We start from the raw sequence: 21,677 nt of genomic DNA on the forward strand, positions 1-21,677 counted from the left end.
AAAGTACAAATCACCAAGTAAACCAGGTCTTCTAAATGTACAAGAAACCCGTTTTTTTCTGTTCAGAGAAAATTCATCTGCTTCCTCTTCAGTGCTTTCTTCATACAACGTATTTCTGTTGGAAGAAAAAGTATACTCACCACACAACAAAATCAATGATCTTTATCAAAATCATCAATGTTCGCATTTCCAAAATTTATGTTGATCTGAATTTGCTATATTCTTTGTAGCTTGTGGAATTGAAGTTTCAGATAAAACGTGTTGTGTAATGAGAACCTTTGTGTGTCACTTCAAATAAACCGCACGTGATTTATGCTAATTATAGAAGATATTTCAGAGTGAGAGGCCTGCTGTACTGTGTATGCAAACAAAAATCTTATTAGGGTAGGAAAAAATACTTCCCAAGCGGGGAATCGAACCCCGGCCGTCGCGGTGAGAGCGCGAAATCCTAACCACTAGACCACTTGGGAACTGCAAGCGTCAGTGAAAATTAAGCTCATAATCACATGGTTGCTCTACTATGAGTCTCTTTCTCGCACACTGAATCTGTGGAAGGAAAGGGCACACAAAACAAAACAATTTCTGCTTTAGAATCTTCTTTTAAAGCTTTCATTAATTGTTTATGAATTTATTCCAGAGGAAAAGCACTTTTACAAGTTGTCAGCAGACGACACACTCCCGCGGCTTCAATCTTCACGTGACCACGTGCCTCGAGCCGGCGAGCGATGAATGAACATGACTGAAGCTCCGCCTTTTCATGAATATTCATGAACAGTCTCTTTGCTTGCGTTTGATTGGTCAGACATTGCGAATCGACCCCCAGAGTGCGATATTAACCCGAGACAAGTTCAGACACGTTGGAAGAAGCAACGTGGTAAGTTGTTGTGAATGCTGTGATTGTGCGAACGGAGTTTTGGAAAGATTCGCTTCATCATCGAATTTCAAGGTATGTTCTCTCTTCATTTTGACTGAAAGCTTCGCGTTTTGTGTGCATCCTTCTGAGGCGTGTAATATAGCTTCTGTCGTAGCTCAAGGATTGGACACGGAGAAACACGACGTGAAAATACGGGTTTCCCCCACGTATGCATAATGCACGTTGCATCGCCACAGTGTTTTTGACTTGCTCATAATTTTGTTGGCGATAGAATATGTAAATTTAAAATAAGTTTTTTTCTCATTTCATTATGTACATCGTTTTTATAAACAGGAAGATTGTTTTCGAATGCTCAGATACACATTCGGAAACTAACTTAATTATGTATGGAACGTCGAGTTGCAAAACCACTTGCATCAATTTGAAATTACACGTAACAATAAAGCATCCGTTGCAAAAGAATTTGAAACATATGTCATGTGTGGCAAATATTTAAATACATTCAGATATTGATTTTACAGTTCTTACAAAATCGATGGCATTACAATGATAGAAACAGGTAAAATTAACAAGAAATAGAGAAGGCTGTGAAACAAGTTATGCCCCACTAAAATATTTTATTTTAAGTTTTAGTACTGGCCTTGGAGGTGCTGTCTTTTTGCAAGTAGCTGTCTAAACTTAATCAACGAAGGGCTACACTGCTTGTAGTTATAGCTTTTATAGTTTAATTTTAATATTATGCGATAGATCGATCAACACTGTATTGAATATTTTTTGATGGGATGGATCAGTTGGATTAACGGCAGTGTCTCTATCATTTCATAGCCCGAAATATGTCCGCCTGTCTGTAATACACATGTGTGTGTGTGTGTGTAAGAGAGAGAGAGAGAGAGAGAGAGAGAGAGAGAGAGAGAGAGAGAGAGAGAGAGAGAGAGAGACACACACACACACACACACAGACAGAGAGAGAGAGAGAGGTAAAAATATCCTCCGGCTCAAAACCGTTCTTCATTTTCTAGAGCTGATTTGACCCCACCTAGGCCCCCGTTTGACCTCTCCCACGGTCGGGAGACTGAAATGCCTGAAGTTATCCCTCCCTTTCTCCCTTATCCTCACCCCAAACCCTGGTCCTCTCCTTTTCAGCCTCTCTCTTCTCTTCCTGTTTCCCGACTCCCTGGCTTTGCCTTGCCTTGACTCCACTGCCTAATCAATGGAGACCCCCCGCCTTCACATGCGGACGTTGGAATGTGTCTGGCATAACTGTGTGCGCATGCCTCTGTGCTGCAAAGAATCCCCGTGTGCACTGAATGTGTATGTCTGTGTTCTAGTGCGCTGTAACATGTTACTGACTGTGTTGAAAAAGTGTTCACGTTCGTTTCTGAGTTCGAACAGTCTTCGTGAGAGTGTGTGTGTGACTGAGAGAGAGAGAGAGAGAGAGAGAGAGAGAGAGAGAGAGAGAGAGAGAGAGAGAGAGAGAGAGACAGACAGACAGACAGACAGACAGACAGACAGACCAACAGACCAACAGACAGACGACAGAGTCTGCCTGTCTGCCAATCAGTATGTGTGTGCTGTCTGTCTGTCTGTCTGTCTGTCAGTCAGTCTCTCTCTCTCTCTCTCTCTCTCTCTCTCTCTCTCTCTCTCTCTCTCTCTCTCTCTCTCTCTCACACACACAAATTCAAACTCAGTGAAACAATCCCAAGATCAAGATAAGTTTTATACAAGGCGGGTCATTAATTTTGATGAAACGCGAAGTATCTTCAATTTAAAAATGAAGAACGGTGTTCTTGATGCTGACACTGAGTCAGACGATGGATCACTGTGACCAGAGGATCGGGATCTTGGCCACAGACTTTGAGATGAGATCATCTTGTCGCTTTTACACACACTCCAGAGGTCGTCAACCTGAATTCTGTCTGTTCAATTAATTTAACCGGACATCAATGCAAAGCTGATAGTTAATTATTTAGCCGGAAGAAATTCCACCCAGCACAGAAAGCAGGCAGTGTGTGTGTGTGTGTGTGTTTTAATGTGTATACACGGACCTCTTCTGGGTGACCTATTGCTTCGCACGGCCACAGGGATGAACACTGTCTGAGTTATACAACTAGCCATACTGGTATTTTCATGTTCAGATCATCACTTTGGTGACATGCGTGATCTCTTTTTATGTAAAAGCATGCGTGGTAAAACAATTTTTATAAGAAATAAATAAATTCCTTTTATGCGCACATTTATTTAGAAACAAAAAAAACCCATCAACTTTTTTGTGATAAGAAACATAGATATTCCTGTTATGTGCACATTGATTTTAAAGGAAAATACTACAGCAACATTTTTTTTACAAGAAATATATATTCCTGTTATATATATATGTGCACATGTATTTTAGAGTAAAAAGCAACAGCAACTTTTTTCTTTTTTTTTTATAGATTCCTGTTATGTGCACATTTATTTTCGAGACAAAAATAACAGCAGCCTTTTTTAATGAAAAATATCAAGATTCTAGTTATATTAAGCCTATGTTCACATTTATTATAGAGACAGAAAGAACAGCAACCTCTTTATCGTCTGGTACGTTTTTGTTACAAATCTCGTAATAGCGTTGGCCTTACAGATCTACATTCGATTTTGTTTCTATCGTGCATAGTGAGTTTGTTTGTTTGTTTGTTTGTTTGCTTAACGCCCAGCCGACCACGAAGGGCCATATCAGGGCGGTGCTGCTTTGACATATAACGTGCGCCACGCACAAGACAGAAGTCGCAGCACAGGCTTCATGTCTCACCCAGTCACATTATTCTGACACCGGACCAACCAGTCCTAGCACTAACCCCATAATGCCAGACGCCAGGCGGAGCAGCCACTAGATTGCCAATTTTAAAGTCTTAGGTATGACCCGGCCGGGGTTCGAACCCACGACCTCCCGATCACGGGTGCATAGTGAGTGATATGGCGTCGTATCTTTTAAAAAAATCGGTAAAGTTCGCAGTCAAATTATTGCTCAAGTGTTCCTCCGACACGCGATTTCAATTAGTAATCGTAATTACACAATATTCGATTTGTCAAAAATGGGTAAATTCTCTCACCGATGAAGAACCGACAATAATTCAACCAAGTTATACACTAGTATAGCCTATATATAAGTAGACAAATCGCAATTATTATCTTGTTTACGTGCTCACTGATGAAATGTTTTTCCTAAGGCTGTAAAATGAGACTCGTAAACTACCATTACGCAAAATACGTTGACAAAAAAACAAATTTAATTAAAGTTTAGTTGTAGTATGGAGTGTTCTCGAAACACCTTCTTTTTTTTTTTAGATTTAAAACATTGTAAAACAGCGCAATTAGATGACGTGCCATTTATCAGTGAATGGTGGAACATGCTGATGGCAAACGATGACCCGCTTGTTCGGAGGCCAATACGCCCACACACGTGTTCATCCTGGGGGATGCTTGTGTGCTTTAAATAGGTTTAATCCCTGCTTACGATGCTGCTGTAAAAATACATTAGTGGCCGCAAGGATTTTGTAATTAGATTCCAATCAAACCACACACACGCAAAACAACAACAACAACACAGACAAGAGTGCGTATTACATTAATTCCTTATCGTGAAAGGAACTTTGAACGTTTTTTTTTTTATCTCTCTCTCTCTCTCTCTCTCTCTCTCTCTCTCTCTCTCTCTCTCTCTCTCTCTCTCTCTCTCTCTCTCTCTCTCTCTCTAATAACGTAATGCTGCATAATAACACGAGTGAAATAGAATTGTGTAAGTTGTACAAATGTTGCATTTCGTTTTGTTGTCACTTGATCATTCCCAGTCCTCCCCTACCCCACACACACCCACCCCCACGCCCCTCCACCCCCACCCACACGCCCCTCCTCCCACACCCCTTCATTCTCAACTTGAACTTCGCTCAACAGGTTTTTTTTGCCTTCTCTACCCCAACCCCTCCTATCTCTCTCTCTCTCTCTCTCTCGCGCGCGCGGCAAAGATTGCATCATCTTTCGTTGGTTCTGCATTTAGTCAATGGGACGACTGAGGCAGGGATCGGGAAAATCCTTTGACACCAGTCCTCAAATCTCGTCATTATGTACTGAAGAAAGTTCTTTTTATAGAACTGATTCAAGACGACCGGATGCTTGTCCCGAATTTGGAATCGAATCGGAAGAGTCGGCGGCCTGGACGCCGGGAGCGTTCGAAACTGCAAACGTCACAAAATATTCTATCCGACTGGCGTGATTGGCTGCTTTAAAGGCCCGGCAGGAGTATATAAGGAGCCTGACCTTCTGCGTTGGCAAATCATTTCAAACCTCTTGCAGGCAACGGACAAATACTGCTCCTACATTTTCTTTAATATCTCGGTTAAGCATGAGTTACGGTGTCAGATTTTTTGTTCACACAGCTGGTTTTCACACATTTACCGCCCTATGCGCTTAGATAAGGTTAATTCTCCATAATAAAGAAGATATTTGTAAACAAACATTTCAATGGGGATCTTGTTCAAAGAAAAGGGCGGAGTCAACACTCTCCGACGTCACAGATTTACACCATGCGTTCCAAAAATAGCAAAACACGTGGCATGCGGCAATTTGGTTCCAGAACATGCTGTCTCAGGTGCATGTGTATTTGTTACATCGGATATGAAGAAAGAAATGCAACTAACCTTTACCACCAGTTGTGGCCTTGATAGGGTATTCCTGTGGGGTTGGGATAAAGCTCTCTCACTAATTTGAGCACACAGTCGGGCATCATTTCTCGGTTAATGTTTACCCGTGTTGGATTGTCTTGATGTAAGGAAGACGTCTTTTTCGCCAAGTACAATGCACAATTCCAAGCACCGCGTCGGTCTAGCATGGACCAATACTTCTTGTAGAGTACTTTTCTAACGCCGGAATTCCTGCGGTGTGGCAATTGGCCTGTACCTAGCCACCTCTGGCGATGATTTGTCACACAAGGGCTGCAAAAACAAAAGGCACACTGGCCTACCCCAGAGGAGAGCCCTGTACTAGGACCCGTGTCTCCGCTTTCACCATCGCCTCCAGGATCAGATAACCACGTCTGCACCCTAACGGTACTACACACACGAGAGACAGCGATTGTATCGAGGTCACACGATGATGGCACAGCACCTCTTGGTACACAAGTCGAATCTTTTATTACACACCTTCGAGTTTCAAATGGCCACTGATTCTCAGTAAATAGTCTCCTTATTGCGTTCTCCTGGTCACTGTTAATGTTGAGAAGTGTTAAATCAAATTTCGCCATTTATTTCCACAGACAGAAAGAGATGTCAGTGCAATACAGCTTACAGACCGCAGCCTAGCCCTTACTAAGTTACTATCACCATCGGATGTTGGAATGTGAAACACTCACTTCCCGCCTTCAGCTGTCGACAACACTGATTGTGTTAGAGGCTCTCGCTGGGTGGAATAACAGACCGTGTTCCAAAGTATGCGTATACACTACGCAGATTATCACCGCTGACTTCGTCTACATGGTCGTCCCGCTAACTATAATTACTGTCCCTGAAAGTGCCTCACAGGATGGGCAAGTTTACTTTCAAAACAGAAAGGGGTAATCTAAACTCGGTTTGTTCTAAGTGGACATGGGACACAACGGGACTCGGATCTTGGGTCGCCCCTGGCAACACAAATGGAAGAATCCAGGATATGCAAATGGTCTTCTGCAGTTTATTCCAAGGTGGTAGGGGGTTGAAAGGGGGAACGAACGGGAGGGGGGAGGGGACAGTGGTCGGTGGAGCTACTATACTAAGACTGCAGCAATGGACTGGTGATGTTAAATCATCACCCACACATTTTGAGGTACCCTCCCCCCTCACCATTCGGTTCACAAGCCTGTTTTTGTCCTTGGTCAGTTTGAAAATGATTGGTTTGTTCAAGTATTCCGCCAAAAAAATGCGCCAAGATTTCCCTCCTCATTTTAGTGGTGTTTGACGCTTGCCCCACTCACTTAGTCAGAGTCTGATGCAAAAATTGACTCGAGAATTCTGTTCATTGACGTTGTGACGTACTAAACTTGTTTATTGTTCGCGGTTTTGGCTGATTCTGTGTTGTTTTTTCTGCAATATCAGCGAAACTTCATAGCGGTGACTGAGTTACAGCAACCAAGACTAAGTTTCATTTTGTCCGTTTGACTAGCCTGACATCTACAGCCTTGACATTGTTATTCTGTTTCTCTCTGTGTGACTGATTTCTTTGACACAAAGGTTCTCTGTGTGAAAGTTCAATTGTATTGTAAATTTATATAAACAAAATACGCAATCAATATGCAAGATATCACAAATGTTCAGAAACGAAAATATGTGAAAAACTCTGAAGAAGCTGTTAAAAGAAGAAATGCTGCTCGCACAGACAGAAAGCCAGATGGTAAAATTCAGTTTAGCGGTGAGAGAGAGGAAATTGATCTTATTTACGCCCAAGTTCAAAAGGTTAAAACATTTTTGGAAGAAGGAAATCCAAACAAAGAGCTTGTGGACACTATCTTGTGCTTTTTTTATTGACAAAAACATTGAAGCTGATTTATTAGAGCGCCCTGATGCCCCCGCGTCCCCAGTGCACTTTGGCCTGTTCGTGTTTACATCGCGTGCCACGCGTTGTGCTATTTTTGCTAAGCCCCGCCCCTTTTTCTGTTGCATTATGGGAGAGGCCGGATTGGCCGTGACGTGTTTAAGTCTGCTGAACTGATATGCATTAGTAGGAGATAGCCACGGTAATCTCTCTGTTACAAAATCCTCGCGTTTCCTGTGGCGCTAATTCACGAAGTAGTGTTAGCTGGAAGGTGCCCAGGGTGATTTCTCTTTTATCAGAGCTTAGCCTGGGTGAATCGTGACTTGAAGTGATTAACGCTGTTTTTGTCAACTACGTTCTAATCCAATTGATCCCGTTGTTGAAATCTGATTTTCGGGAGCTGAGTATATTATATATAATTATATATGAGGCTGAACTCGAACTTGAAATTCAGTGTTCCGACTGCCAGCTCCGTGATTGTATGCCGATATCATGTGGATTTTTTGGTTTAGTGTTACCATGCAGAATAAGTTTGTTAGGGGGAACAAATCTTGTGTAGTGTCCCAAAAACTAGGAATCTAATACCTGCAAATAACTAGACCGAAAGAACCATGCTAGTCTTTTAAAATCGATTCTTTGAAAACGTCGTTGTTATTGTCTGTTTGTTAAAACCGAAGTGGAATCGTGATAAAAGGTGATACGTTTGACTCGATTCATTCCGTTAACCATAATTTGTGGTCGAGGAATCTAAGTACATGGCTCTAACTGTTGATAGGAAAAACAATCTGGGACTTTTATCTTGAATTGTGCCTGTTTGATGTACATGCTGAATTGGTGTAAACTCGTGATGCTTTGAAAAAAACCACTTTCCGTGTTACTTACTGCTACGACTACTGCTCTATCGCGATTTTTACAGGTTCCTTCTTCAACTCTGCCTTTTTCTTTTCCAGTTTTAAGTAGAGGGTTGTCAGCTAGATTGTTCGCTTGCTTAATTAATAATTTGCTTTGCTTACTGATTGGTTGGTTTTGGTATTTTGATTTGGTCGTTTTATCGCTTCTTGTATCTGATTTTTTTTAAGATTCATAACAACGTATGTTTGGTTTCTTTTTTCAGATTCTTGAATTCTACAGATCTTTCTTCATTCACACAGCCGTCGTTGAAGTTGAACACTGTTACCCACAACCATGTGGACCCCCACACGTTCCTCCTCACCCATGACCGTCCTTCAGGGTGTGGCGGTGACCTTGACAGCGGTCATGACCTTGTGCACAGCCAGCCTCTCTCGCTGCCCTGAGAACTACTACATGACGTCGGACTCCGACGCGTGTCGGCCGTGCAGCACGTGCCCGAAGAACCAGATCATCCGACGTCCGTGCACCAAGGACAGCAACACGCTGTGCGGACCTTTCGTCGAGTTCCACGAGTTCCACCAGGCCCCTCGCCCCAGCCTGGACGTCGGGGACCTCCCCTCGCCGGACGAGGGTGGGGGTGGAGGCGGAGGAGTTCTCCTGGGCGTCGGGGGAGACGGGATGGGCTGGGGAGGAGACTCCGATTCCAACCGGAGCAAGAAGATCAAAGACCTCCTGGAGTCCCTGGACAAGGAGCCCACCAGCGAGCACCACAACCACAACAGCAAGAAGCACGGCCCTCACCACAACCACCACCATAAGGGAGGTCACCCCGGAGCCGGTCGTGGCAAGGGAGAGAACCAGCTGGGCAAGGACCCGGAAGGGTACGACGAGCACGTGGAGGTGTACCCTGACGTCAGCGGGTCTCGGAATCCGTCCTCGTTTCCCGGGTATCACAATGGAGTAGCTTCCAGGCCTCGTCAGCAAGACAAGCAGGTGCCTTCCTTGACGTCTCCGGACGACGGGGAGAACCAGTGGAAAGTGCTGGCGCTGGCGCTGATTGTGGTGCTATGTGTCGTCTGCGTTTTCCTCATCGTGTTTGTCTTCGTAGTTTGCTACATGCGCTCCCGGCGCGCCCACATGAAGAAAGTCCTCTACAGCGCTGGTGAGTGGACAGATACTAACCTTGAAGTATTGGTTATACTTAACATTTTCTCTGATGGAAAAGTGTTGTTGTTTATTACCTGTCTGTCTTGTCTGTCAGTTTCTCTCTCTCTCTCTCTCTCTCTCTCTCTCTCTCTCTCTCTCTCTCTCTCTCTCTCTCTCTCTCTCTCTCTCTCTCTCTCTCTCTCTCTCTCTCTATCTCTCTCTTTTTTGTTTATCTCCCTCTTTCTCTCAGTGATCTTTTGTGTGCACTTTTTCGGTTGCTTCTTCTTCTTCTTCTTCTTCGTTCATGGGCTTAGACTCCCACGTTCACTCATGATTTTAGCACGAGTGGATTTTTACGTGTATGACCGTTTTTACCCCGCCATTCAGGCAGCATACGCCGATTTCGGGGGAGTTTTCGGTTGCTGTTTTGCTATTTTCGCTTACGTCAGTACGAAGAAGTAAGCAGGCATTTAAACACAATAACATTATACTCGCGTTGAAGTGGTGATCTGTCTTCAAACAATCGCTCACTGTGGGGTGGAGCTGGGGATGTAAGATTACTACGTTTTACAGCAGTATTCTGTGTGTATTTCACTCAAGACGGGAAAGTAGAACGTGTGAACATGTGTCCAACTTGTAAACACGTTTAGAAATCTCTGTTTACTCAGCTTTTCCTGCCGTCCTTTGAACGAATCGGGTATGTCGGCAGGTGGAGAGGACACACACTCAAAGACATCTTCAGTTCTACTTTAAATGTTTGGCCCTCTCCAAACACGAATGCCTCGTATATCGCGTATGCAATATTGTGAAGCCTTATCCTCTTCTTCTTCTTGTCATTCGCCTTTACACTTGGAGTCCAGCTCTGGAAATGAAGTGGGTGGTGAGCCTTAGGCAACAAAAAAAAAAGTTGTATGTTTCTGGTCACCCGACCCTACCTAGTTTTTTCCCGCCGACCCTAGACTTTTTTTTTTATTACATTTGTAAAACAAAAAGCCAAAAAAAAGCGTAAAAACGAAAGTGACAGACGGCAGACGACACAAGGGGGATAAACCCGCATCTCTTTTGTCTCATTTGTTTTGTAATGTGTTGTCTTTCTCTTTGTATAGTAAGTCCAGTCTCTTTGCGTCACTGTTTAGTTATTTTCTACCCTGACCAACAAAAAAACAAAAACAAAAAAATCCCTACCTACCTACCCTATTTTTTGTAGCCATGTTACCAGAAACATACAACTTTTTTTGTGTGGCCTTATCCTCAAATCGGATGCTCATTGTAAGAACCTGTACCCGAGAACAAACTTTGCGAAGAATGCCCTGAAGAGTGTATACTGTTGTATGACTATTCGGATGGTTTTTAATACACGGATGGAAAAGTTTCAACGAATAGCTGATACAGGAAATAAAGTTTGTGAAAGAAAGCAGTGATTCCCATTGCAAAAGTTTTTATTGAGACTAGAGGTGGGGGGAAGCTATACATGTGACGAGTACCTAGAAGATGTTATTGTTGTAAACGTCTATTCTCGTTGTTTTCAATACACTGAAGAGCAAGCTTTGATGGAAAATATTCAACGAATAGCTGATACAGGAAAACGTTTGTGAAAGAAAGTACTGATGCCCATTGCAAAGTATTTTATTGAGACTAGAGAGGGGGGGGGGACAATCTATGTGAGAAATACTGTTGTAATTATGTCTATTGTCGTGGTTTTCAATACACGGAAGATCAAGCTTTGAAGGGAAAAGTTTCAACGAAAAGCTGATACAAGAAATAGTTTGTGAAAGAAAGTACTGATGCCCATTGTGAAGTATTTTATTGAGACTTAGGGGGGGGAGGGGGGAGCTATACATGTGACGAGTACCTAGAAGATGTTATTGTTGTAAATGTCTATTCTGGTGGTTTTCAATACACGAGATATCCAGCTTAATATAAAGGAACAGGTTCAACGACTGTTGACTTGTTCATCAGTATTTTGTATAGAATACGGCACTGTTGCCAATTGTACCATGCTTTGCAGATACCAGGAAAAACACTGTAAAAAGATGAACTGTTGTAAAATGCCTATTCAAATGATGTTCAATACCCGAGAGATTCAGCGTCTGAGGAAATCGTTTCAACCGCTGTACGCACACTTGCGAGAAAGTACTGATAAACATGTACAATATTTTGCAGCGACTCGGAAAAAAAATTGTAAGTGAACCCTGAAGATCTTACTGCTGTAAATGTCCAGGGTATTCAGGTGGTTCTCAAACAGTCAATGCCGGGAAGATTCATCTTCCGAAGAAGCGACTTAGTGGACACCCAGAAGAAGAAGAAAGAGCCTTACACCCATTCAGTTGGTACAAATGAGAATACGATTTCAAAGTTATTGTGGTTACTGTCTCTCACCATCATTCAGCCTGTTCAATTCGCTGTAGGGCAACGGCGAAAGGAGCCGTGGAAGATCAACCTGAAAACACTGTCAGCTTTAGTGAGCAGAAGACAATCATCAAGGCATTGATGAGGCCAAGGACAAACAGAGATGACCACCTCACAATGTCCAGAGAGCAGCAAGTCAACCTCATCAGGCTGCGTACTGGCCACAACAGGCTCAATGCTCACATGAACCGAAAGTTCAAGCTGGCGCCATCACCAACCTGTGCCTGCGGTCAAGAAGACCAAACAGCGGAACACATCTTACAGCGATGTCCCTTACTAGATGAGGAACGAAAAGAAGTGTGGCCGTCACCAACTCCCTTGCAGACCAAACTATACGGCAGTCGACAGGAGTTGGAGAAAACGACAACATTTATCACCAGTGCTGGACTGATCGTGTAACCTCTGCGAACGCCAAGAAGAAGAAGAAGAAGAAGAAGCTGTAGGGCAACAAAAAAAGTCTGTTTACGGTAACATAGGCAAAAAAAATAGGGTCGGTAGGTCGGGAATTTTTTTTTCTCCAAAAAAACATATTTTTAAGTTATTTTGCCAAAAAAACAAAGACTTTTTTTCTTTTTTTTTCTCCAAATGCCAAAAAAAAGTCTAGGGTCGCGCGAAAAAATAGGGTCGGTCGGGATACCGTAAACAGACTTTTTTTTTGTTGTTGCCTAGGCTATCTGAAGGTCACAGTCACACATGCCACATGGGCAGCATAATATAAAACTCGTATACGCTCAGATAGCGTTCTTTCTCTGTCTCTGGCATTACAATATCTCTCATTGTTTTTATTTTGTAAAGCCGTATCTAGATACGTTTTCAATTGCCTTTACCTGGCTGTTACTGAAGTAACTTGCGTTCTCTCTATCTCTGGATGTACAATATCTTTCATTGCTTTTATTTTGTAAAGCCGTAGATTCGTTTTCAATTGCCTTTACCTGGCTGTTACTAAAGAAACTAGGCTTCATTAGGCTCGGGGTTCGTTTTGACACCTCTTTATATGCCCCCTGTGGCTTTGGATGGATTTTTTTTTTAAATGTCTCTCTTCCCCGTTCGTTGCTACGCTTCCGCCCGTTAGCCGATAGTCTGTTAGAATTAATCCGGTAATCACATCGCCGATCGGGATCGGGATTCAAATTCCTCGGCGCGGATGGCTTTTTAAAGCGGGGGGACTCGATCGGGGGGCGCAACCCTTGGACTAAATTGCAAACAGCGGGAGAACTGATTTACTTTAGTTCGTCAAGTTGCGACTACGACAGCCTTCTTTGGAATGACTGCACCCGAATAAGTTTGTATAACGGTAGAGCTGGCTGGGTTTTTTTTTCTTTCTCTCTCCTTTTTTCTTTTTTTTTTTTTTAGTCGAGAGAGAGAAAGAGAGAGAGAGAGAGAGAGAGAGAGAGAGAGAGAGAGAGAGAGAGAGAGAGAGAGAGAGAGAGAACGAACGGGAAAAACTTTTTTAAGAAGTTGTGAGGGAAAACCGCAAGCAGCGAAATAGATGGATCTCTCAAAATTCTCACAATAGAAGGCAGTTTAATTTAGCCCAGCTTACACCAAGAATCTTCTCCATTCTCCAACCAATCACCCCACCACCACCACACACACACACACACAAACACACACACACTTGTTTCTCACTTTGTGTGCTTATTCTACTCGGTTTCTCTTCCCGCGCTTTCTTCAATTAATACATGTTTTCCCTTTCTTTGCTCTTTTAACATGCAATTTTTGTGCTTAACAAAGCACATCTCTGAAAAAAGGCCAAATGGATAAATTGCAAGCTGTTCTAAATTTGCTCTTGAACTGTGCACTGTGAGTCTGTGTGGAAACGAGCGGGGGAAGAAGGCACGACTGTTGCGTGCACGAGGTCGCATGTTTCTCCCCTGTGTAATTTGTCACACTCCTGACACATAATACCTGCACTTATTTAGAGCCGGTGTAACACGACATTTTTACTCAACAAAAAATTGACTCCGGAGTAAACAAATTTCTCAAGAAATGTTTACTCCGAGGACACTTGTCGTACGAGAAAACGAACTCCCCAAGGAACGAAAAAATTACTCCCTCCACGAAATTTTTACTCCCCAAATTTTTACTTCCAGTAAAAATCTCGTTTGCGAAAATGGGATGCGGGCGAAGGGATAATGCCAATATGTGATCTCGCGCAAACGAATGTCGCGCTACCCTTTTCTCCACCCCTTCCATCACCAGGACCAACAGGGGCAACAAGGGAGTCAAAGTTGCGTACACCTGGCGTTGGCAGTAAATTGTTCGTGTTAGGGTGGAGTAATTTATTCGTTATTTATTCGTCAGGGGAGTATTCTTTTCGTACGAAATGTTTCCTCGGAACAAACCTGTCGTGGGGAGTAATTTTCTCGTGTTATGGGAGAGAACTTTTTTTTGTGTAAATGGAGTAAAATGTTCGTACGAAATTTTTACTCCGGAGTAAAAATCTCGTGGGAGGAGTTTTCTCGTGTTACACCGGGTTGTGCTTTATTTCTTTTCTCGCCCTAATTCACGGTCGAGTGGAGTTTTAAAAGGCGTCCTTATTCACTATAATCTGAGACATACATTCTTTCTATGTCTCTGCTATAATGATACTGACGTTAAAGAGGACATTACGAGAAGCGCGCAGGACCGACCTCCATGGCTTATTATAACTTTGCCTTTACTTGACAGTTTTCTGTGCAGAGTGCGAATTTTCTTTTATGAATTAATGCCGTCTTGATAACTCACTAGTGTTTGGGTTTTTTAAATTTAATTCATCAGCAACAACAAAACTTAGCTCTGTGTAAAAGTGAGCAGAACTGTTTTTACGGGAGGACTGTATCTTTGACGCTAGTCCTTCAGAAATTTTACTGTATTTTTGTCCCCGTCCAGAAGTTTAAAGGATACTGCCCTTCTTTCTTCTCCCCCCACCTCCCCTCTCTCTCTCTCTCTCTCTCTCTCTCTCTCTCTCTCTCTCTCTCTCTCTCTCTCTCTCTCTCTCTTTCTATCTCTCTCTCTCTCTTTATCTCTCTATTTTTTTTCTTCCCCCCCCCCCACCAATGCCTACCGTACTTCGTAATCGCAGCTCTTATATTTCACTCGACAGTAGTAATTATGTCTTGCCTCTGCGCTGTCACCACTTGAGTTACTTTGGAGGGAACATGTAAGGTTCTTTTGCAAGTCTGATGAAAATCACCGTTTTATTACTTGTACTTGCTGCCTCCCTGTTGAAGTGTGACAGGTTTAAGGTTGTCAGTTACTGATTTAGTTTTGATTTCAAAATGCCCATATTCATTTGCATTATGGCAAACGGGTTTTGAAGTTCAAGCACTTACAAATATGTTTGCAGTTTGACGAATGAGCCAAATGACCCTCTTGCATTTCTGACGAAAGTTCCATGCACTCTTCTAACTGTTGCAATCATGTGCCAAAGTCATTGTCCGAGTGCTAGCGTGGGCACTCTGTTTGTCTCTCCGTCTCTGTCTGTCTGTCTGTCTGTCTGTCTGTCTGTCTGTCTCTCTCTCTCTCTTTCTCTCTCTTTCTCTCTCTCTCTCTCGCTCTCTCTCTCTCTCTCTTTCTCTCTCTCTCACTTTCTCTCTCTCTCCCTCTCTCTCTCTCTCCATTTCTCTCTCTTTCCGTCTCCCCCCCTCTCTCTCTCTCTCTCTCTCTCTCTCTCTCTCTCTATCTCACCCTCTCACTCTCTCTCTCTTTCTTTCTCTCTCTCTCTCTCTCTCTCTCTCTCTCTCTCTCCCTTTCTCTCTCTCTCCCTCTCTCTCTCTATCTCTGGGAGTATCTCCTCTGAAAGTGCATCGATTTCGCTTTAATTTAAATGCAACCTCCGCTGATTTATCTTGTCCATTTTGTTGTGGCAGTGTTGAAGATGAAGTCCACTTTGTTTTAGTATGCCCTAAATATGCTGAGTTAAGAGAATATTATATTCCACGAAAATACACTAGAATCCCATCATTGTTTAAATTAATCATGCTGTTTTCAAACCCTAGTAAGCCGCTATTGCTACGTTTTTCTACATTTGTCATGAAGGCGCTTTCCATTCGTAATCCGTAATCCGTAAACGAAACAGGGCGATACTCCCTTGCAAAGCATACACGCGCTCGTAAACATACACTCACAGACACACACCATTCATAATATGACCACACGCAAACACAAACACCCATGTACGCGCAAGCGTGTGAAAAGCACACCGGAATTATTGGAATAGGATTATATATAATGAGTAGGATGTTCTTGTTTTTGGTTACAATGTGCATTTGTATGCTGGTGCTTGAGATGTGCTCATCTCTATGAAAAGGGCCCAAGGCCTACTCATTAAAACATTCAGACTTCAGACTTCAGACTTCTCTCTCTCTCTCTCTCTCTCTCTCTCTCTCTCTCTCTCTCTCTCTCTCTCCTCCAAACATTTTATTTTACAGCTTTGTGTATGGGTCAATGACCTTCATAAATAAATTAAAATATTAGTCAGTGTTTCCAAAGAGCTTCTTGATATTTCTCAGTTTTCACGAAAAGGACTTTACCTAAGCTTCCCTCCTTCCCATATCTTCACGCATTCTGGCAGAGTAGTGAAAGGCGGAGATAGGCAATGTTGGCTCTCACTATACACAGGTCTTGGAGGGGGCGCTATTTTGGACAAATATTTGCGGTATTTATAGGGCTGAGGTGGCGTGTTGCCATACTTACCGTGCTCACAGTCTACACCATACGTCTAGTCTACCAGCTCAGGCATCCAGTTATCCATCTATTTTCTGATTCTGTACTTCTTTTCTGTTCTTGGTGGTTGGTTGGACTGTCTTGTGTTCACAGACATAGAAAGACATAGAAAGAGACTCTTTCTATGTCTGTGGTCTGTGTGTTGGTGTGGGATGGGGTGCGCTCGTGTGTGTCTGAGAGGTGGTGGTGGTGTGTGTGTCTGTCTGTCTGTGTGTGTGTCTGTCTGTGTGTGTGTGTGTGTGTGAGAGAGGATTGACGGTGTGTGTGTGTCTGTCTGTGTCTGTGTCTCTGTGTCTCTGTGTCGCATCCCTCTCCCCTATCTTCGAAGCTTCCCCACCTCTATCTTCTTCTCAACGATAGTGTCCTTAATTAAGTGTGCCTTTTTTTCCATGTTGCTTCTTTTGATCTAGTGGTTTATTCAGTTGGGCGTGACTTTCTTGCGGAGGACTTCTTCTGTATCTAATCAGTAAAACCACAGAGAATCGCCCTTACTTCGCCTACTTGCACTCGACATCTTCTCAGGCTACACCATATAACGTCTCCGTCGACCATTCAGACAAACATTACATTGACGAGATAGCAACTGAATGTGCGTTGGCGTTTGGCATACACAGCGGTGGCCTGAGGGCGAACAGTGAACTTTTTAACTTCTTCCCCGTCCTGAGTTAAAATGGGCTTTTCACCCGATGCGAGCAACCGTATCTCTGAATCGGAGCCTAATTTCTTGCGCGTGATTCAGTTGAAAGGCAATGTGTAAGGAGGATTCATTTAAAGATTTCAAAAAATAAGTGCGAATAGGTATTACGTACCTTTCCAGAAGTGTTTCCCCACCCAGAACGCTATTTTGTAGCTAACTGACTGGGCATGATTCTGTGATGAATGAGTCCACGCTTCATTTAGCGGTGAAAGAGAGAGAGATAGGCAGACAGACAGATAGACAGACAGACAGACGGACAGACATGCTTCCGTTCTAATCTCACGATGAACAAGCACAGGAGAAGTAAACTGCTCGTCATTCAGGATTGTTCTCTTCAGTTGTTTTGCAATTGTACAGATTATACATGGTCATATCGCAAGCCATCCGGAACAAACGTCATTTCATTGGTCAAAGTAAGTTTTAGCAAGGCAAGGCAATTCAAAATGTATTTTTAAAAACCCCAAGGGTTACGTGAAATAGGTAAATTACATCAATAGCAAACAACAGAAATGATAGCAAGACACAACTCTTATCACAACTGGCAGTCAGGACCAGGCTTCGCACGGGTGTTTCTGATCGCCCCTCTCTCAGAAACTTGTAGAATCTTATTCCAATAAGGCCAAAAAAAAAAAAATTGTCTGTTTAGGGTAACCCGACCGACCCTATCGATTTGGCGCCGACCCAAAAACTTTTTTTTGATTTCAAAAAAAAAAGAAAAAAAAAAGAGGTAAAAATGCTAAAAAGAGACATTTGGCGTTTCATTTACACACACACACACACACACACACAAAAAAAAAAAAAAAAAAAAAACCTACCTACCTACCGACCCTACTTTTTTTTGGTCATGTTACCCTAAACAGACAATTTTTTTTTTTTGGCCTAAGGATAAGAATACAATCATGACAGTCCTACAAGTAAGCATGCACAATATCTTGTTCTTGCCTCTTGTCATCTCTGAGTTATGGCGACCACAGACAGACAGACAAACTGATACATTTACATCCATTTCTTGAATATATATTAAGATTATCAACCATAATCAACTCAAAACAAGATGGAAAGAACTAGTCGCGCGTTATTGTATAGATATTTAAGCTATGGTTTACACCTCCCTCCCTCGATGACACCATTCTGTCTGCAAGTCTGATGACCCCCATGGGTTCCCGTTCATTGTGTCTATTTCAACCCTTTGAGGATCAGCTGCTCGCTTTTGGCAGCGAGAGCATGTTCAGAGCAGACTATTAAAGGGAACGTGATGATTTGGAGGTTAGAGGTTTGGCACTGGAAGAGAGATCTTTTTCCCCTTTTTTTTTGGGGGGGGGGGGTGGGGGGTGACGTGGTTGATGCGGGGGAGGGTGTGGGAGAGTAACGATGGGTTAAAAAGTACTGGTAGAAAGTTAGGTTGTTTGGTGTGTTTGTGTGTGTGTGTGCGTTTATTTCGCATCTAAAAAATGGTGTGATTAATTAAATGTGCTGAAACGGCAGGGGGGTGAGATTGTCCACAGGTTTACATCAGGGAATTAAATTGTTCTTTCTTTCATAAGAGAGGGGAGCAGATAAGCGAGAGAGAAGACTAGGAATAACTGAGCGATGAAGACTAAGTTATTCTTCTTTTGTTTGTTGGAGAGCTAGAGAGCGAGATACAGACACACAGACACACAGACTGATATTTTGACATGGAAAGCTAGTTTGGTGAAAGCGTTTCGCACTGTGGTGAAAAGTGCCTATACCTCGAGACAGGTTTAGGCAGTTCTTTGGCACTGGAAATGGAAAGCAGTGATGATTTTCTCTATGGCGGAGGAGGGACTGAGGAGGGGGTGTAGAAAGCTTTTGGCAGGGTGCAAACAGCTGACTGTGGCCCCTGTGGCTCTGGCTGTGGTGGTTGTGCCAGAACAACGATGATCAAGGTGTCGATGGCACAGCAAGGGCAATGCAGACAGGGAAAACAAAATTAAATTGAAGTTGCAGACCGGAGAGAGAGATAGAGAGAGAGATGTAATTTAATTTTGTGAGACGAAGACATCGAAGGTAAATTTGTATGTCAATATACACGTTGGAGAAAGCATGTGGGCAACAGTGGGTCGGCCGCTTGCATAGATTAAACCAAGAACGCTTGATGATCGATGGGGTTGCCAGCAGACACTAAAACCGTCAGGAGAGTTTCTCTCGAGTCCCCCCCAAAAATCTCATTAGAACGAAGCAAATCAGGTTAATTCGGCAGCAAAGCCATGCGGTCGGTCGGCTGGGTTTTAGCCTTGATCGCTTGTGAGCGCGTGAGCCAAATAACTGAGAGAGGGGCGAACAGTTATTTCGGGTCAGCGAGTTTGGCCGTCCTTGTGTCGTGTGTGAAGACCCCAAAATGCCGTGCCCGTGTGGGCACTGTTTATTCCGTCCCCTTTTTTTATTCCGTCCCCTTTTTTGTCGCACAACATTGCAGGCTAAACCATCCTTTGCCTGTTCAACATGAACTGAAAGTTACTTTACCCCCCCCCCCCTCCTCCTTTCACCCACGCACACAGGCAGGGCCGGACTACCGGGGGGGTTATGGGGGTTGCGCAACCCCCCCCCCCCCCCTAGCCTAAACATGTACCTCACTTATTAATTTTTTTTTATTATTGTTCATCTTATGCCGTTTCATGCAAGGAGCGACCATTTTGCTATCTCAAAATATGACCTACCCATCAGCTTCAGGGGGCTTCGCCCCCTGACCCCGCCAGGGGAAACATCCCCTGGACCACCACTGGCAACCCCCCCCCTCCTCTTCGCCTGGTCCGGCCCTGACAGGTACACACACACACACACACACACACAATCACACCTCTCGGTACATGTCAGTTCAGCGTGTTGTTCTCATGCACTTTTACGAAGTACAGCATGACCCTCAGTGCAACTGATTCGCGACGCCCCCAACCATCACCCCCAACCCCACCCCCACCCCAGTCCCATCTTCGCTTCCCAGTTCCCTCTTCCGGTCCGGTTCGGGTCCCGCCTTGCCTGTTAGAGCGACAAACCACAAGCCCCTAACCACACATGCTCTCGGCGGACAAGCGACCTCCAGTACAAACTTCTCCCATCTCATTCTTGACACAGTGAACCAGGTAGTTCTCCATTCACCTTCGTTTCCACGATGTCGCGATTTTTAGCCTGCTGCTCCTACCCCATCCCACCATCCCCCCCCCCCCCCGTTTTCACGATGTCGCGTTTTCTAGCCTGCTTTCTCTCCCCACCCCCCCCCCCCCCCCCCCCCCTGCCGCTTTCACGATGTCGCGATGTCTACCTTCCTGCCCCTACCCCACATACACCCCCCCCACACACACACACACACGTACACACACATTTGTTGTGTCTGTCCCTGTCAATGTAACAAACTAAATCGCATTCGGCAGACAATCCACCTCAGAAGTACAACCTCCCGCCTCCCCCCTCCCCCCCCCCTCCCCCCTCCCCCCTCCCCCCTCCCCCCTCCCCCCCTCCCCCCCCCCCCCCCTATCATCCAAGTCAGAGGTAGAGCTTTCCATCTTTCACGTATGTTAGCTCGCCGATGCTTGATGTGTTGATTCGCAGCCCCCCTGCACCCCACCCCCATACCATCCAAACTGAAGATACCCACAAACTACCCCCATCCTGGTATGTGCCCGATTAGGGGTACCAACTTGTGTGGGGGTGTACAGACTCATTAGTTAGGTCGCAACCATCCAGGTAGCGATTTCTCATTCATTACGCCCACAGGTGCATTATTAATGATAGGATTGTGTTCCGCCATAATAAATGTCTACTGGTATGGTAATTTGCTGCCAAAAAACATCAAAAGATACATTGAACAAAACATTATGAATTATTTTGACATTGCTTTAGGTTGAAATGTTGATGTATATTTCATGTATAATGTATGTTATGATATTTTACACATTGCTGTATCTTTTAAATAAAAAGAAGGGCAAAGCCCATACGACTCACATGCTTGACCTTGCCCTTTACATGACCTTGACGTCAAATAACTAAACCTAGCAATGACATCATACACTAAGAACTGCTTTACACATTTTTCCTACCAAAATACATGTGACCTTGACCCAAGGTCAAGGTCATCCAAGGTCATGCAACACAAAGCTGTTAATTCAAGACATAGGAAGTACAATGGTGCTTATTGGCTCTTTCTACCATGAGATATGGTCACTTTTAGTGGTTCACTACCTTATTTTGGTCACATTTCATAAGGGTCAAAGTGACCTTGACCTTGATCATATGTGACCAAATGTGTCTCATGATAAAAGCATAACATGTGCCCCAAATAACTTTTAAGTTTGAAACAGTTATCTTCCATAGTTCAGGGTCAAGGTCACTTCAAAATATGTATACAATCCAACTTTGAAGAGCTCCTGTGACCTTGACCTTGAAGCAAGGTAAACCAAACTGGTATCAAAAGATGTGGCTTACTTTGCCCTATATATCATATATAGG

At 43.7% G+C, this 21,677-nt stretch overlaps 1 protein-coding gene and 1 non-coding gene across 2 annotated transcripts in view; one reads left to right on the forward strand and one right to left on the reverse strand.

Moving 5' to 3' along the window:
• Positions 1-398: 398 nt before the first annotated feature.
• On the reverse strand, positions 399-470 carry Trnae-cuc (transfer RNA glutamic acid (anticodon CUC)). The gene has a single exon. It is a non-coding gene; the product is annotated as a tRNA-Glu (tRNA).
• A 359-nt stretch (positions 471-829) lies between these two features.
• LOC138971600 (uncharacterized) overlaps positions 830-21,677 on the forward strand; it is a 33,380-nt gene continuing 12,532 nt past the window's right edge. Inside the window, exons 1-2 of the mRNA XM_070344356.1 lie at positions 830-946; positions 8,520-9,419. Coding sequence (XP_070200457.1) covers positions 8,591-9,419 — 829 coding nt within the window. The 5' untranslated portion in view covers positions 830-946; positions 8,520-8,590. The remainder of the gene's footprint in view (positions 947-8,519; positions 9,420-21,677) is intronic.

This window comes from Littorina saxatilis, linkage group LG7, assembly GCF_037325665.1.
Source record: "Littorina saxatilis isolate snail1 linkage group LG7, US_GU_Lsax_2.0, whole genome shotgun sequence".
Taxonomy (NCBI): domain Eukaryota; kingdom Metazoa; phylum Mollusca; class Gastropoda; order Littorinimorpha; family Littorinidae; genus Littorina; species Littorina saxatilis.